The following is a 19,029-nucleotide window of genomic DNA, read 5'->3' as shown; positions in this document are numbered from 1 at the left end:
CGTCTCGAGCATTGATGGCTACATGGTCCTCGCCTGAAACTGATGTGAATATCTGTCCGTTCGTCAAACAGCCAGACACTTTACACAGAAACAGCCTGACCGCCGCTTTCTCCTCTCGGCCAAAGTAGCCAAACCTGCAGAAAAGGGCAGCATTTCTATCTTCATTGATGCTTTTTGTCTGGCCACAGAGTTTGTCTAAACAGCTCACCTCAGAACTCTCTGCTCAGCGACAGGCTGGTTTTTTGGGGACTAAAAATGTTTCTTCTACGCCATCACTGCAAAAGCTGCAAACCTTTATTTTTAAGAGTGCATTTATTCATATATTGATATTAGATTTTTGTTCTTTATTCTAATTTGTTTCACATATTATGAAATGATCATAACATCAACGATTGTTAAATATTTCTCTAAGATAGTGTCAAAATCATCTCAAAATAATTCAATTTTAATTTTTTTTAATTTTTATTTTTTATTTTTTATTAAACACTGAAAAAACAAACAAACAAAAAAAAATATTTTTGTGGTTCCTCTGAACTTTTATCTTTGTAGTGCTTCTCAACCACATTTTGTATTTTCAAAATTTCTGAAATGTTTCCACAACTTTTTGTATTTTCAATGTTTTTGACTTTGATAACATCACTGAAAAAATCAAGGGACATGTATTCTTTTAAAATTGTTAAATCTATTATCTATTGTATATTTTGATTACATTTATTTATTTATTTATTATTATCTGGATCAGTTTGTGTGTTGGTTTGATTTTTTCACAGTTTGTTCACTTCCTGTCTGTTGCTGTCGTATGCCTCTAGTTTGAGCTCCGTCACGTTATTTCTCTATCGTCTATTTTTTTTTTATTGTTGAAATCTATTTTATACACCATCATTTTCGTTTCTATAACGTGTGAATATATCCTCTATCGTATTCTACAACAAAAACAATCAGAGTGCCTTGTTATCACTAGTTTTATTTTGATTTCCCGAGTCCGCTAGTAGCTTATAGCCCATTAGCATCACCAGCGTGGGTTTCGCTAAACCCGCGTGCATCGCTAATACTCTGTTCACACACATTACAATTGCTTTACTCACTGTTACCTTGCTTTAATGGCGGATGTTTGTCTACCTTTGAGTGCAGGTGATGACACGTTCGAGCTGCATTCGAGCTGGAGGCCGTGGAGAAGCAGATTCGGGTCCTGGAGCAGAGGCAGTCCCAGCTGAGAGAGCGAAGAGTCGTGCTGGAAACCTCCCGGGCTGACGCTCACAAGTCCAGGGTAAGTATGCAGTGTGCTACTAACAGTCCCACCACCTCCACCCCGTGTGTTTCTCTGCACAGGCCCGGTGCACCCAGGACGCGATCTACTCAGATGTCCTTCACGCCGGCGCCGGGACACCACGGACCCTGGGTGCATCCGCAGCGGAGGACGCGAGCCAGGCCCCGGGCGACGACTTCTCCCCCTCCGGTCTTCGAGATCTCCACACGGAACCGCTTCTCTCCCCTCCGCGAGACGGAACGCGGCGCTGTGATCGTCGGAGACTCCATCGTCCGACACGTCCGTGCTACGTTAGCCGAAGGTAAAGTGCACACTCACTGTTTCCCTGGTGCTCGTGTTCTCGATGTTTCTGCGGAGATACCCGCGATCCTGAAGGCCGACGAGAGCCCCAGAGCGGTCGTGCTTCACGCCGGGGTTAACGACACCACGCAGCGGCAGACGGAGACGCTGAAGAGGGACTTCAGGATCCTGATCGAGACGGTTCGCAGCACGGACGCCCGCGGCGACGATCATCGTGTCAGGACCGCTGCCCACGTATCGACGAGGACACGAAAGGTTCAGTAGACTTTTTGCTCTAAATGAATGGTTATTGTCATGGTGTAAAGAACAGAAACTGCTCTTTGTTAATAATTGGAATCTTTTCTGGGAGCGACCTAGGCTTTTAAGCTTTTTTCGCGCTGATTGGCCTGAACCCCAGCAGAGTCGGAGCAGAACTCCTGTCGGACAACATCTCCAGCACTCTTCGCTCCATTTGACTAGTAAGCCAATTCTCAAATAACTGCTATGATGGCTTTTGTTCTACCCGCTTAAATTTTAGAAGTACTTGCGCTGTCCAATCTATTAAGACTGTGTCTGTTCCCTGAATAGTGAGGTCAAAATATAAATTTAATGTAGGATCTAGAAAAAATCTTATTGTGATTAAACCAGAAAAACGTAAAATAAATGAACAAAAACAAATTTTAAAGTTTGGGCTCATAAACATTAGATCACTCACACCCAAAGCAGTTATTGTAAATGAAATGATCACAGATAATAGTTTTAATGTACTCTGCTTGACAGAAACATGGCTAAAACCAAATGATTATATTGGTCTAAATGAGTCTACTCCATCAAACTACTGTTATAAACATGAGCCCCGTCAGACTGGTCGTGGGGGAGGTGTTGCAACAATATATAGTGATATTCTTAGTGTTACCCAGAAAACAGGATACAGGTTTAAATCATTTGAAATACTTATGCTTAATGTTACACTGTCAGATATGCAAAAGAAATCTATTGTATCTCTTTCTCTGGCTACTGTGTATAGACCACCAGGGCCATATACAGAATTCCTAAAAGAATTTGGAGACCTGTTGGTTACCACTGATAAAGCGCTCATTTTCGGAGATTTTAACATTCATATTGATAATACAAATGATGCATTAGGACTTGCGTTAACTAACTTATTAAACTGTTTTGGAGTAAAGCAAAATGTCACCCGGCCCCACTCATCGTTTTAATCATACGCTAGATTTAATTATATCGCATGGAATCGATCTTACTGACATAGATATCGTACCTCAAAGTGATGATGTCACTGACCATTTCCTTATATCGTGCATTTTGCGTATTGATGATAATAACTATATAGCTTCGCGTTATCGTCCGGGCAGAACTATTGTTCCAGCCACCAAAGACAGATTCCCAAATAACCTGCCTGATTTATCTCAACTGCTCTGTGTACCCATAAATACACATGAACTAGACAAAATGACTGGCAACATGGGCACTATCTTCTCTAATACATTAGAAGCTGTTGCCCCCATCAAATTGAAAAAGGTTAGAGAAAAACGTACTGTGCCATGGTACAACAGTAATACCCACGCTCTCAAGAAAGAAACTCGTAGTCTTGAGCGCAAATGGAGAAAAACAAACTTGGAAGTTTTTAGAATTGCGTGGAAAAACAGTATGTCCAGCTATAGACAGGCTCTAAAAACTACCAGGGCCGAGCATATCCACAAACTCATAGAAAACAACCAAAACAATCCAAGGTTTTTATTTAGCACAGTGGCTAGATTAACAAATAACCAGACGCCACCCGATCTAAATATTCCCTCACAGTTAAATAGTAATGACTTTATGAATTTCTTCACTGATAAAATAGATAACATCAGAAATACAATAACAAATGTAGATTCTACAGCGTCTAATACTTTAGTTTTATCTATCGCACCCAAAGATAAACTGCAGTGCTTTACAACTATAGGACAGGAAGAGCTAAATAAATTTATCACTGCATCTAAACCAACAACATGTTTATTAGATCCTGTACCCACTAAATTACTGAAAGAGTTGTTACCTGTAGCAGAAAAACCGCTTCTCAATATTATTAACTCGTCGTTATCTTTAGGTCACGTCCCAAAACCATTCAAGCTGGCGGTTATTAAGCCTCTTATTAAGAAACCACAACTAGATCCTAGTGAACTGGCAAATTACAGACCCATTTCAAATCTTCCATTTATGTCTAAAATGTTAGAAAAGTTGTGTCTGCTCAATTGTGCTCCTACCTGCAAAAAAATGATCTCTATGAAGAATTTCAGTCGGGTTTCAGGCCCCATCATAGCACAGAAACTGCACTTGTTAAAAATTACAAATGACTTGCTTCTTGCTTCAGATCAAGGCTGCATCTCATTGCTAGTTTTACTTGATCTTAGTGCTGCATTCGACACCATAGATCACGACATACTCATAGATAGATTACAAAACTATACAGGTATCCAAGGGCAGGCTTCAAGATGGTTAAGATCCTTCCTGTCCGATCGCTACCACTTTGTTTATCTAAATGGGGAGTCATCTCATTTATCACCAGTAAAATATGGAGTGCCACAAGGATCTGTCCTAGGTCCTCTGCTATTTTCAATATACATGTTGCCCCTTGGTAATATCATTAGAAAATACGGGATTAGTTTCCACTGTTATGCTGATAATACTCAACTATATATCTCAACAAGACCAGATGAAACTTCAAAATTATCTAAGCTAACAGAGTGTGTTAAAAATGTAAAAGATTGGATGACCAATACTTTTCTCCTATTAAATTCAGATAAGACAGAGATATTACTTATTGGACCAGAAAACATTACACAGAATCTCGTAGATTACAATTTGCAATTAGACGGATGTACTGTTACTTCCTCTACTGTCAAAAATCTGGGTGTTATATTAGACAGCAAACTTGTCTTTTGAAAATCATATTTCCCATGTTACAAAAACAGCATTCTTCCATCTTAGAAACATTGCCAAGCTACGAAACATGTTACCTGTTCCTGATGCAGAAAAGCTAGTTCATGCATTCATGACCTCTAGACTGGACTATTGTAATGCACTGCTAGCTGGTTGTCCTGCATCCTCAATAAACAAGCTACAGGTAGTCCAAAATGCAGCGGCTAGAGTCCTTACCAGGTCAAGAAAATATGATCATATTACCCCAATACTACAGTCTCTGCACTGGCTACCTATTAAGTTCCGTATCAGTTACAAAATATTATTACTTACTTATAAGGCCTTTAATGGCTTCGCTCCTGCGTACCTAACTAGTCTTCTACCACGCTACAACCCATCACGCTCCCTAAGGTCACAAAACGCTGGACTTTTGATAGTACCTAGGATAGCAAAGTCCACTAAAGGAGGTAGAGCATTTTTTGGCATTTGGCTCCCCAAACTCTGGAATAGCCTTCCTGATAATGTTCGGGGTTCAGACACACTTCCTCTGTTTAAATCTAGATTAAAAACACACCTCTTTGGCCAAGCATTCAAATAATGCATCTCATAAATTTTGGACTGCAGTTATATCTGATCAAATGCGCATTATTATTCTTTAGCTTGGGTTAAACTAATTAATTTTACTTGCCTGGAACAGCAGCTACGCTAATTATGTCTCTATTTGTTTCTCTATTTTGCCGTAACTAGGATTTACACAAGCTCCAGTCTGGATCCAGAACACCTGAGAAGAGATGATGCCAACCCCTCAGAGGACCTCAGATGATGCTAACCCAGAGACAACATACAGAACTACCACATTTTGCTATAATTTTGATTGCATAATTGCTGTTAATAGTGTTAATCGTCTGTTTGTTTATGTCTTTTATTGATTTTTCTGAACATTTCTGCCATATACACATGAACTGACAGTCACCACTGATAAGCTGCTACTAAATATTGTAGAAACTTAATTTTCTGTAAAGTTGCTTTGTAATGATTTGTATCGTAAAAAGCGCTATACAAATAAACTTGAATTAACCCCCTGAAAAAAAGCTATAAGCTATATATATATATATATATATATATATATTTTGATGCCCCACCTGTTTAAGGCCAGTTATATATATATATATAGACACAGACAAACTAATATATATTCACTCTCCTTTATTTTACATAAGACATACAGGTTTGTCACCATATTTTGATAATGCCCCACCTGTTTAAGGCCGGTTTCCAAAGCCTTTCTCGTACTAAAATAGAAAGAGCCGTTCTTGTAGAGTTCCTCAGGCCAATCTTGTTGTCAAGGCCTGTGTGCCACGTCAATGTTCAGAGATGTCGGATTCTTACCCTCTAATTAAAATGATTATGAAGGATTGTGTCATAAACGTCAAATGGAATTATTGGCAAAGTAACAAAATAAACGTTTCATGAAAAGCAAAAATTTGCAGCTGTTTCCTTATGAGATGTTTTTGATACCTTTCTTATCCACCTCCGCCCAGCGAAACTGGTGTCTGCGAACCACCGAAAACACAGTCACAACCCTGTTCGGTGATCATCTGCAGGGCTTCTCTGATGTGATGAGGGTGGAGGCATGGAGACGTGGCCTGAATATGACAGATGATGTCCACCTCTAAAACACCGCATGAACATAAATGGCCAAGATATTAAAAATGTAGGCCTTTCTGGGCCCTTAAATCTCTCACATGTTGCTATTTTAAAAGGATGAAGAGAATGTGAAGATATTTTTTCCATGTTGTAAGTAAAACAAAGATTATTGGAGTATTTTGTACAAAAACAAAACAAAAATGCTATCTCAGTCTACTTTAAAATGTCATGTTTAATTCAATGTGTTATACTAGCCATTTCTTTGTAACTATTTGGGGAATTTAGCAACATTTTTCCTTCTTAAAATATTTAAAATTATATATTTAGATGGACAATTCCAGTTCTTATAAAGTACATGAAATGCAAATGTAAAATCAGACTACATTGCAAGGTAATATGTTTTTACTATAGAATGTTATATTCATTTTCTGTTCAATTTACAAAAAGTATGGTTTTGTCTGTGTTAGGAAAATTATACATATTATTATACATTCCACAAAATATTATGTATTTTCACAAATATATACTTATTTAATTTTACAATTATTTTAACAATATTTATTACACATTTTCCCCCACATATCCATTTTTTTTTTCTTCCAGTTAAGTTTTATCTGCTAAGAAAACTTAATTGCACATTGTAAGGTAACAATAGATTTTACTATAGCATTGTTACATTATTTTTCTGTAAAAATATGGTTGCTTGTGTTAGTGAAACTCCATAAATTCATGCACACTTCTGCTGGAAATTTATAGCATACATGACAAAGCAAAAACATCTCTTCATGGTTTATAATATTCATCTCATAGCCTACCAAGACTTTCTTGCAGTTTCTACAAAACCTCATCTATATGTCAGCAATTTCATTTTTCCTGTGTTTGAGAGGCATAAAACTGACTCAAGGTGTGTCTCACCGGGTCTCAGTCGGATGAACTCCTGGATGGTCTCCAGTGAGCTGGACGAATCTTTGGAAACTTCAGGACTGCGCCGATGAACTTTTGCGCCCCAGACTCTTGCGACGCGCTCGATCTCATCATGATCTGTGGAAACCCACACGCTGCCAAACATAACATCAGAGATTTTACTTCTTTTCTTTCTTCTTAAAAACATTTTTCTATACATCTATTTTACTTAGAAAACGACAAAATAAGACTAAAAGTCTTTATAAATCTTAATTTAAAAGACTACATAAGATTTAATTTAGAATAAGTTTCTGACCTTTCATGAACATTTCACTTTAGTTTCTCATACACAAAAGTCAAAGTAATGAACAACAAACTCATATTAAAGCCATCATATTAAAACAATAAAGAAAAAATAAAATGTAGTCTGTCAACGACTTCTGAATCCAAGGCAGCTCTCAGAACCCACGTGATGAGAGGAACACCGGCCAGATTCTTGATGTTCTTCAAAGGGATTCCTTTACTGCCGCCGCGGGCCAGAATCAGAGCCGCCCGGTGAGGTTGTCCGGCGGACGGGTTACAGACACCCGAGCTCACCTCTGTGATCATGTTGCTCTCCATCGCCGCGGAAATAACAGTGAGAGAACAGAAACACTTCACTTTATACGGACTGGACACTCCTATATGATAATAATTACATTAATTGATTAGATTATTATTTTGAGAGACTTAAGTGCAGATGTTTATTCAAACAAAGGTTTTATAGGGGTCTCCCTGAAAAGTTTTGACGAGCAGGTGTCACCACTATGTAGTGTTTCAAGTGCACAGTGAATTGATTTTATTAAGCAGTTACTACAATTGACTCAGAGATTCGAAAAGGTCAGTTTCTCCCATATTTATTTCCTCTGCAGGTGATAACTGAGACACAATATGATGCTTATTTCTGTATATGAGGGCACAAGTCTGCGGTGTGATTTCTTTGTTAATTTCTTGTTAATTAGAAGATCTCTAGTGTTTGTTACGCTGTTACACATGAATTTTGTGTAAAACAAAATAAGACATTTCCATTGCAGCAATACACAATAATCCCACGTTATATACACTTAAAATAATAATATCACTTTTCATGAAGGCGTTCTCTGCATTCACAAAGACAAAGAGTCTTAAAGTTGAGTTGAAATAAGTTGAGAGCGAGATTTTATTTGGCAAAGTGTTTATTCTCCACACTTACAATAGTAATAAAAGTCAACCAGACAGGTTAAAAGAAGGAGTAAACTTACGACATGACATTAGACATATCCCCTGATAGCACACATACATCACGAGATGTCTATTTGGCATTTACATCTGCAAGACGTATTTTTTAAAGTGTGTGCTCATCTGCAATACATATAGGACGTTTCCTATCAGATGAAGATGTCTTTTAGAAAATGTCTTTAAGATGTTTATGATTTAGAATGTATTTAAAACTAACATAATAGAGACGTCTATCAGATGTTTGCAAATAGCAGATGTTTTCCAGATGAAGCGATCTTTAACAGACGTCTTGCAGACTTATGTGTGCTATCTGGGATGCAAACTCAAGTCAAGACATCTTCTTGACATATTTCTGATGTCAAGCAATAAGAATAGAAAATGAAACATTGAATAGTGATTTAATAATGGCTGTTTTTAAAAAAAAAAAAAAAAAAAATGTTATTATATACTGTTACTGATAATTAATAACAGCATGATAAGATAAGACCCCTTAATTGTCCCTTTAGTTATGGAGTGTACAATCATCAGCCTTTTATCATGGCATCAGTGATGGTGGCATCTTCTTCCAGGTCCTCTGTGATTTTCTTGCCAACCAGTTTGAAGATGTTCTCTGGTCTCACACCATGCGGTTCGGCCACTTTTACTGTCAGCATGTCAAGAGTTAATATCTCACCCTTCTGCAATGGTTTCCGGGCCACTACCGACTTACCCAACTGTAAGAAAGGACATAAACTGTGATTTAAACGCATTCGATCATTTCACTTCCTATTGCTTTATCTGTCAAAATGAGGGTTGTTTCTGACCTTGCTGTGACAGGAAGCCTCACAGGGCAGCATCTGTTTGATTGGCGAGCCCATTGCCATCTCAACCATCCTGATGGCTCTCACCAGCTCCGCCAGCTCAGCCGGCTCCAGTGATGCTGCGTGGTCACTGCCTTTCCAGGTCTTATCCAGGGTCACATGACGCTCCAGGACCTTCGCCCCGAGTGCCACAGCAGCCACAGACACATGGATGCCCGTCTCATGTCCAGAGTATCCGATGGGAATGTCCGGAAACTCCTTCTGGAACTCCTGCAATAGGAAATAGAAAGATTCCAAACTACTCATTAATTACATATAATTCTTGCTATGTAAGGACTGAGTGGGTGCTTTTAGTCATAGTTTTTGATGAAAATATCCTTTAAGTTTAGTCAATATCTCATGTTAGTTAATATTACTGACTAAAATTACATCTAACTTTAGTTTATCAAAATAACATTTTAAATTAGAATTGCAAATCAACCAACTATTTGATATAGGTTTAGCATATCAAATTAAAAAAACCTTAATGAACAATATTTACATTTTATTTTCATGTTTAATTTGAGTTAAAGTTTTAGTAATTTTGTATTTTTTTTAGTCTTTTTTAACATCTATAAAGTTTTTATTAAATTTTAATATGAGTTATTCAATTGTTTTGTACTTGTACTAAACTATGTTTACATATTTTTATTTTCTTTGAGTTTATTTTATTTAATTTTTGTTTTTGTTGTTTTAGGTTTCGTTTTAGTTAAAAAATTAAACCAAATATTCAAACAGTGTATACACTCATTTAGCTTATCAAAATACCAGTGTTATTTTAATGTCATTGATACACTATTATAGTTGTTAACTTTTTGAATTTTTCAAAGTTTTATTATATTTTATTATATTTTCTGTTTTCATTTTTATTAAGTTAAGGGTTTAGACATTTTGTTTGCTTTTATATCGATCTAGTATTTAAGTTTTTAAATGTGAAAATCTTGTGGTAAAAAAGCCTGATGACTTAACACAAACCAATAACTAATTTTTGCAAAATAAATATTCAAGAATTTTATATATTAAATTAGTAAAAAAATAAATAAAAATAGCTAAATTAAAAATGTAATTAATAGTCTTCTTGCACATTTTTCTTGTCATCAAAAAAAAAAAAGAAGTCTTGGTTATGTAACATTTTCATCAGTAATTTAGTAGTTGACAAGATTAAAGTGGCTTGTCTTACAGGGATCAGACTGAGGTTGGCGTGCTCTAATGGCAGTGGATAAGCGCTGGTGCACTGCAAGAAAGTGAAATTGGGATTGTGCTTCTTAACGGTTTGGTAAACACAGTGCATGGTCTCCATCGACTGCATTCCACTAGATATCACCATGGGACGACCTACAAAAAAACAAGCCAAAAATGTTAGCTTCAAGACATGCCTGCTTCTGGGAGAAAGATAAATCAATGTTTTAGTTGGTTTTGATTTCTCTGCAGACTTTATATATGCAGTCACCTGCCGAAACTAACTTCAAGAATGAAAATCCAGAAAATCCACACCAGGATTTCTAGGTTTCATTCTCTCAGCTCTCTGGCCAATCAGCACTATCAAATTTTGCTGGCACACTAGAATAACTGACTTCAAAATGCACATGAGAAGCTACTGATATTCAGTTCTCTGTTTTACTTTTACTTTACTCATTCTCACACTTTGGATAGCCTCTTGTGATCGTGAGCAGGGGTGCCATTTAATTCGTCTGAGGAACAACAAGTTCTGAAAACATCTACTGATTTTTCATTTCAAATGGCTGTCAACTTCAGTGAGTTTTACCTTTTTTGGCGGTTTTCTCCAGGTAAGGGATGTTATTGGTGTCTGCTGAGGCAACTTTGAAAAACGGCACATTGATTTCATGAAGAAATTCTATTGCCATCTGACAGAGGCAGGGAGAGGAAAAGTTAAGAGATGCATTTGAGTCTACTTGGTTTTGGAGGGACATTTTCAAATAACCACATGCATAAATTATCTTGCTTTAAATGATAAATGTTCTGTATTTGTTCACCTCATCCATCCCCGATGCTGTAAAGAAGATGCCAATGTCATTGGCGTACTGCTGCAGTTCTCTGTACTGCTGGTGACTGAACTCCAGATGATGCTTATGAGCCCCGTAGGTCGGCCCCCAGGCGTGAGGGGACGTGTAGGGACGCTCCAGAGCATGTTTGGTGAATCTGTGTTCGATCTCACTCTTTTGAAACTTGGCACAATCAGCTCCACAGTCCTGCGTGGAGACAAAAGGAGAAGTAGAGGTGGATTTTGGTTGACAATATTCAATATTCTCAATGAAAAACAAATTTCACCATTAGGGTGTACAGAAAAAGAGAATGTATGGTCACCCTATTCACCATACACTTCAAAATAAAGGTTCTTCACTGGCATTGATGGTTACATGAAGAACCTTTAACATTCATAGAATTTTTCAATTCAACAAAAGGGTCTTTACAGTAAAAAAGTTTCTTTAGATTTAAAAAAAAAAAAAAAAAAGATCTTCACAGTAAGAAAAAATGGTTCTTTTAAGAACTGTTCACTGAAAGGTTCTTTGGGAAACCAAAATGGCACTTCTGTGGCGTCACTGCAAAAACCCACTTTTGGTACCTTCAGTTTTAAGTGTGTATAAGAAACAGTAGAGCTTCTAAAATCTAAAAGTTAATTTGATGTGATGATGTGTGACTGTTACTTGCTCAGATCATGTTTAAGAAAATTTATAGGAAAAAACACAATACTGAAATATATTTATATAACAATGGAACATTAAAATTTTTGAAATACAGGGTTATTTTTTATTATCATTATTATTTTTTTTTAAATACAGCAGTACTTTACCTTGGCCATTCGGATCATTTTTTTGGCGATTTCTATGTCTCCTTGATGGTTCTGTCCAATCTCAGCGATGATAAAACAGGGATTGGTGCCCCCGATTTTTCTTCCAGGACAAAGTTCAAACTCAGCAGACATTTTAAAGACTAATTGTTTAACTGATGTATGATTGAGAGGATGGAGATGTGATCACTAGCGTGCTGACATCAAGCAAAGGGGCCGCAATGGAGGACACTCTATGATTTAAAGAGATGCAAGTGCTCCACCCCAACCACCACCAACTCCTACCCATACATTACATCGCACGTTCTTTAAGAGCAGGTTGTTAAACCAGAATAACAAGCTGAAGAATACACAAGTACTTCAATTGTTGTTGAATTTTTAACATGTAAAGATGTTCAATATTTAAAAGTAAAACTATGTAGCAAAACCAGACCAGACAACTTACAGGGCGTTGTGCACACAGATAACTTCATGGAGAAAAAAGGTGCACAAAGAGCAACCAAGTCCATTTTGTTGATAACCTTTTCGTGAGAAGTTATGAAAATTATTCTTCGAAGTTGTAAATAAAACAATGATTATAGAAGTAGCCTATATTTTACAAGAAAATGCTAAATTGTTTCTACAATATTATTTTCCCAGTGTACAACAACACAACAAAAAATTATTCCATAAAAAAAAAAAAAATACAATTTCATACTTTACTACTTCAAAATTTTTTTTCCATTGTATAACAGCACAATAGTATATATATATATATATATATATATATATATATATATATATATATATATATATATATATATATATATATATATATATATATTGTTGTACTATGAAAAAAAATAGTCTTACATGGGTACTGCATGCCAAAAAAACAAACAAAAAACTTGTATGTTTTACAAGAAAATAAAAGACTATTTGAGACTTTCTACTTCAAAATTTTACACTTAGTTCAGTGTGTTACTTGCCGTTTCTTTGTAATTCACTTCATTCGTTTCTGAGTGAAAATTTTGTGATATTATTTTCAGTGTACTTATTGACCCCTGCTTGTGCAGTAAAACATAAAAATATAAAAACCCTAAAAAACTAAAAAACACTGAGTTTATTTTTCAACCCAAACACTGGGCTTAAACTGTTGGGAAGTTAAAACTGTCTTGCGCAATGAATCTTTTCACATCTAAAACACTTGAGTGATGAATGATGACAGAGCAAGCCGGTGTTATGAGGATATGAAAATATTATAAGTTAAAAATAAAGAAATGATTACTAAAGTATGTTTTACTTTAAAATTCATGTTTAATTTAATGTTACTTATAATTATTTGTGAAATGTACTAACAATTTCTGACTGAAAATGATTTCTACAATAGATGTTTTCAGTATATGTGTGAATAGATCGCGCTCCTCGCTGCAGGCAGTTTCAAAGTTCACTGTCTTCTCAACTTCATTTAAGTTCTTTGAATTTTTACACACAAATAAGCAAAGAGTTATCGGCACACAGAGAATTGCTGCCGTTTAAAAGAATGCTCTTTGTCACGATCGCATTCCCAACTCAGCATGAACAATTATCAACCCAAATTAATAACCCCAAATTTTGTGAAGTTTACTACCAATTTCTGAATGAAGATTGTTTCTACACCATTTATTTTTCAGTGTTAAACAGCACAAAGACACAAAATAAATTCACAGTTGTGAGATTTAAATTATTTTTTTTTTACTATGAAAAATTGTCTTCCATGAGAACCTTTCCAAAATCACTGTAAAATAAAACACTTTCTTTTTAATCATTTCTTTAAATACAGCATTTATAAATCAAAGATGATAGTAAGTTTTAGAAGAAACGCTGGGTTGGGAATGCGGGCTTGAAAGAAAGCATGCTTGTCACGCAAGTTCAAAACAGAAACAAACACCAAAAACAAACAAACACATACACACATAAATTCAGCCTTCATATGGAATGTTAAAAGTGCTATAACCAAAACAGGAACAAACACTGAGATCAATCTACCTCATCCTCCTCTAAATTCAGCCCTCATATGGAAATATGAATCATTTTCAAATTGTTTGTTGTTTCAGGAAAATCTTATGGGGTTTCAAATCAGAATATGACAAAACATTTCATATTTTTCATACATTTTTAAACAGGGCATAGTTTTCATACATATTCAGTAGTGGACACCAGGACATACAGCCTGCTATATAATAAGATAATTTCTTATAAAAATTTTACAAAGTTATTATGCTCCAATTATTACCCTTCGTCTTTGTGTTCATGTTATCCCAAGAACACATCAATATACAAATTTGATACAATGTATTGGTACACTGTGTAGAATGGGAAAACCAATTATTGGCCATTTTACACACATATTACATAAAGTAAAATACAGTAGTAGATCAAATTGTTGTTATATATATATATATATATATATATATATATATATCTCCCACCTTTGTTTATTATGCTCCAATATAATAACCCAAAAAATAAAATAAAATAAAAATTCACTAAACTTTTTTAATGGTTCTCAGGAGAATATAAATAATTTATCCATTCAATGTTTTTGTTTGGTGTAATCAATAGAAAATGATATTGTTTAAAAAAGATTTATATTTTTCTATTTTTAAACAACTTTTTAATCCTGCAATCCTGAAAAAAAATATCACAGGTATCACAGACTATTAAATATCACAGTATCAAAGTTTTGACCGGTACTGTATGAATAAAAATATACAAAATTTAAAATTTAAAAAAAAAAAAAAAAATGTGCTACAAGTTCTCTTTATTGGGGGTGGGGTGCCTCCAACATGAATTTTACCTAGGGCCACCAGTTGTCTAGAAACGGCCCTGCAGGCGAGGGCAGGTGCGAGTTTCAATTCATGTTTAATTTGCTGGAACTGCTTTATTGCAGTGTCAGAGAGAACAACTTGTTCAGTGACTCTGACGTGACTCTTCAAGGTTGCCTGTGATTCAGAGGTTTCTGGGCATAACTTGTCAAAACAAGTTAAATACCTCCAATACTGATCAAATACCACCAATACTTATCTGATTACAAGTACAGCTGTACGACACTGTTAAATTACTATGTATTAGAATGAACCCATTCTATCTCGTCGCCACCAAAGTTTTCTCAGTCCTCCAGAAGTGTTCACGGCTGTGGGAAGAAAAGGCACAACAGACACAAAATCTGAGTATACCTTCACTTAAGATCTTTGTCTTACACTGGGTGTATTATAAGGATACAATAAGAGTGGTACAGCCCTTTCAACCAATAAGATATAGATAACATGTGTGTTGAGTATGAGCCAAAACAACAAGTTATATAAGGCGAACATATGATCCGGAAATACTGGACATATAAGGAATAATACTGGCAGTGGGACTCTTCAACATTCAGTAAAGGACAAACTAAACCCAGTAACCTGGGCCTACAGCGGTCCCCCAACATTCTTCACCAATTGAACTCTATGTATCATCTGCGCATGCATGTATAAATTGAGGTAAAGAGATATAGGACTAGAGAATAGAGAGACAGAGAACACAGATGGGAGGAGGGAGAAAAACAAGGGGAAAGAAAGGGAGGGCAGGAGTAAGATTGGAGATTTTAAGATGAAATCACTCACATTCAAACAATAAGAGGAAACATCTGGAAGGGAGTGTACATTTTCTAAGAGTGACTTAGTGCAGCTGTGCAACTTTGTAAAGGGTGTTGGCCTTGAGCGGATATCACCTGAACCAGAAAAACAACTGATTTTGCATGTTAAACATACATAATACAAACTACCAAACCACCAACATAAAAAAAGAACAATGCTTCCATGTCTGTCATGAGTGTATTATCATCAGTACAACAGATTAAAATGTCATCCACATACAGAATATAGTTGATTATCTGTCCCATTTGACTAAAGTTGCTTTTAGGACCTGATGGTAAATTGTGGAACTATTATGAAGCCCTTGAGGCAATCTGATCCATGTGTGTTTTTGCTTTTTCATGTGAAAGCAAACCAATCCTTACAGGCTTTATGAAGGGGCAGGGACCAAATTCCACTGGATGTGTCTTACAAAAAAAAAATGGTAGCATCAGCTGGTACACAGGAGAAAATAGTAGAAGGGTCCCCACTAATCCATTCACCCTATAAACATACTTACTTACCTCTAATCAATCAACAACCACCATTCATTTACTATGTGGTTTCTTTAAGGTTTATTTTGACACACTAAGTCAACTTCACAGAATTTAGTCATCTCACGTGGGCTGCGTCTGAACCAAAAAGCTGCGCTTGAACACACCGCACAGACTACAGCCAACTGCAAACTAACATGTGCGTTCTGCGCCGACATGTAAGGAATCGACTGTCTATATCAGCCGGTACCAATAATCTATATTCACCATTCAAAAGGAGAAAATAGAATATACAAGATATACACACATATATGAAACATAAAAATCAGAACTTGCTTACCATTTTGAATATCAGTGTGTCTCTCTTATCTGACACACATATTTGAGGTCTTAGTCTTCAGTAATGAGCTGATGAGTTGAATCAGGTGTGTTTGAATAGGGAGACATCTAAAATGTGCAGTGTTGGGGGTTCGCCAGGACCAGGATTGGGAACCACTGGTTTAAACTTTAAACTATATTTTCAGTGTCACATGGCCTTATGCATGAACAGATATACTAGGGCTGTCATGATGGCAATTTTTTATTATTATTTTTATTTTAAATCATAGTAGAGGGTAAAGTCCATTTATCACAAATGAAAAGTATTTTACAGTGAAAATCAGTCTAGTGAAACAAACATCTTTTAGACAAATTTGACTTTTACTGTTCCTAGAGCAAACTTTCAAAGTCAACATTACAAAGTCAACATATGGCTTCATCCTATTTTATGAGGTCAACTTGCTCCCATATTTATGATACAGCTTTTGGTTACTAGCTAATGCTACATCTGTAAACAGAACCTTGATACGACCTCAAACAGACCCAACTGCAAAAAGTACTGTGCACTTTACAGGGGGGTTTCTCCTGAAGTCCACTATCATCTCCACTGTTTTGAGAGTGTTCAGCTCCAGGTTGTTAAGACTGCACCAGACAGCCAGCTGCTCAGCCTCTTGTCTGTAAGCAGACTCATCACCGTCCTACACTGCATGAATATACAGAATTTCCCGCTGTTGTCGCATACTGTTTTAAAAAGCACACTAGATATTTATCTACTTAGTGTTCTAATTAGGCGATGACCAGCACATGAACTGTTGTGCAGTACTGCTTACTTAAAAAAATAAAATAAAATAAAAGTGCTCCTTCCCGCACCCAAAACCAGTCGTTTGTTGACAAGAGTCTTAAACAAGGACTCTGGTGGAATGTTGTCCTGCTTCACTTCACAGATGCTGAGTGAAAGGGGAGTTTTATAATGATGGGATACTTATATATGACACTTTATTCGCCAGGAAGAACAGCTCGTTCTGTGCGTCATACGTCATTATGCTATTTCTACGTCACTGCGCATGTGCAGTACTTTCCAGTTTCGGTTTTCAATCCGATCAAGTGTTTACATGTCCTCTCGCTCGGATTACAAAAGGAATAAACCACCCCTTACAATCCAATCAAAATTTTAGTTGGATCTGGCCAATTTAATCCGATTGACGTGTTTAAATAGGACTTTTTTTATTCTGATTGTGCTTCTAGTCCTATTACGATCGGATTAGTAGGGTCCATGTAAACGAAGCTACTGATTTGATGTGCAGGAGAGGGGGATTGCAGGAGGTGTTACAGTTGTGTAAGGAGATGGTCAGAACGGGTGTGGGGGGTTTCAAATCTACAATAAAACTCATTCAGGTCGTTAGCAAGTTGTTGGTTCGGCTCAGTGCAGGGAAATTTCATACAATATTATCACAACATAGGATGCATTTGAAATTACATATTCATCTTAGAAATGGATCTTTGAAGATAAATTTGTTTGAATAATCTCCTTTTATTTTGAATTTCTGACAAGTTTAGCAATTTTGAGGAAGCGTTTGAATCTGTTCAAGCTAATATAGCAATAAGTATTCAATATCCCAGCAATGCAATGAATAATTACGCAGAATAGGCTACTTTTTTTTTTTTTTTTTTTTTTGAAATCATATGTGTCATATGATTATTTAAATGATTGAAAGCATATCTTTCACTATTAGCATAACTTTCACTAGTATGAATTTTTTTTTTTTTTTTTTTTTTTTTTTGTCATTTGTCTGAATCACCTGGAGGATAGGCCTGCCCTAATCAAACAGTACTGCTGGGTCGGAAATTTGGACTTAAGGATAACTTAAGTATACTTAAGTAGTAGCATAAATGTCACGCAAGTTCAAACGGCAGTAGTTATCTGTGTGCTGAAACCACTTTGTTTACCCATAAGAAAGAAATTTGTGTGTACAAATTCAAAGAAATGAAATAAAGTGGAGAGGAGCATAAACTTTGAAACTGCCAGCAGCGAAGAGCGTGATCAAACAGTCTGGTGATCTGCGTGTGTTTCTCAATACAAACAGCAGCGTACTTTGATAACATCAGTCAGCTCCTTGGCTACTGCAATTTTCCTGACTGTATATTTACAATAAGAGGAAATATATCAAACACTACTGCCTCTTTTCATTTTCATTTAAACATATAAATAGCCACAGAAATGTAGTTCAGGGAAATGTGTAGGCCAATATAGCCTACATTACAATGAAACAAAATATATCAAACAGGATTGCCTCTTTTTTATTTTCATTTAACATATTAATGATTAATTGAATAAAGACCAAAGATTACCTGTTAGATTTACCCAAAACGAATTATATTTTATGTTTAACCACTAAAGAAACATCAGAGCCAGCGGCAAATGTCAGAAGAACTAGCTGAGTCGAGACTGCTCTCGTTGGTAAACATGAGCACTGAGCTCATGCAGATTGCGTGGAGGCTGATCGTCTCCGTAATCAGCAAAACACATTTTTAAATAGGCGCTGTCTGCATAAATAAACAGCAGATTTAAGTTTTAAACAACTACATTCATACTTTTAAAACTACATTTCATGACACAATATTTTGAAAATGATCCAAATAAATGGTGGTTGAAATCACAATG

The 19,029-nt window shown here is 36.0% G+C and overlaps 2 protein-coding genes and 1 pseudogene across 6 annotated transcripts in view; all 3 read right to left on the bottom strand.

Moving 5' to 3' along the window:
- LOC109057318 (plexin-B2-like) overlaps positions 1–19,029 on the bottom strand; it is a 344,361-nt gene that overhangs the window by 241,323 nt on the left and 84,009 nt on the right. The window lies entirely within an intron of this gene.
- LOC122142382 lies at positions 5,727–7,639 on the bottom strand (annotated as a pseudogene).
- Positions 8,697–12,168, bottom strand: LOC122142494 (sialic acid synthase-like). The gene is made up of 6 exons (XM_042753492.1): positions 11,927–12,168; positions 11,109–11,324; positions 10,880–10,979; positions 10,295–10,449; positions 9,079–9,345; positions 8,697–8,988 (listed from the first exon to the last, which is right to left on the bottom strand). Exons 1-6 carry the CDS (start codon positions 12,056–12,058, stop codon positions 8,800–8,802), a joined length of 1,059 nt encoding a protein of 352 aa, XP_042609426.1. The 5' UTR covers positions 12,059–12,168; the 3' UTR covers positions 8,697–8,799.

The sequence above is a fragment of the Cyprinus carpio genome, chromosome B25 (genome assembly GCF_018340385.1).
Source record: "Cyprinus carpio isolate SPL01 chromosome B25, ASM1834038v1, whole genome shotgun sequence".
NCBI classification, from domain to species: Eukaryota; Metazoa; Chordata; class Actinopteri; order Cypriniformes; family Cyprinidae; genus Cyprinus; species Cyprinus carpio.
This window is presented reverse-complemented; position numbering and strand designations above follow the sequence as displayed.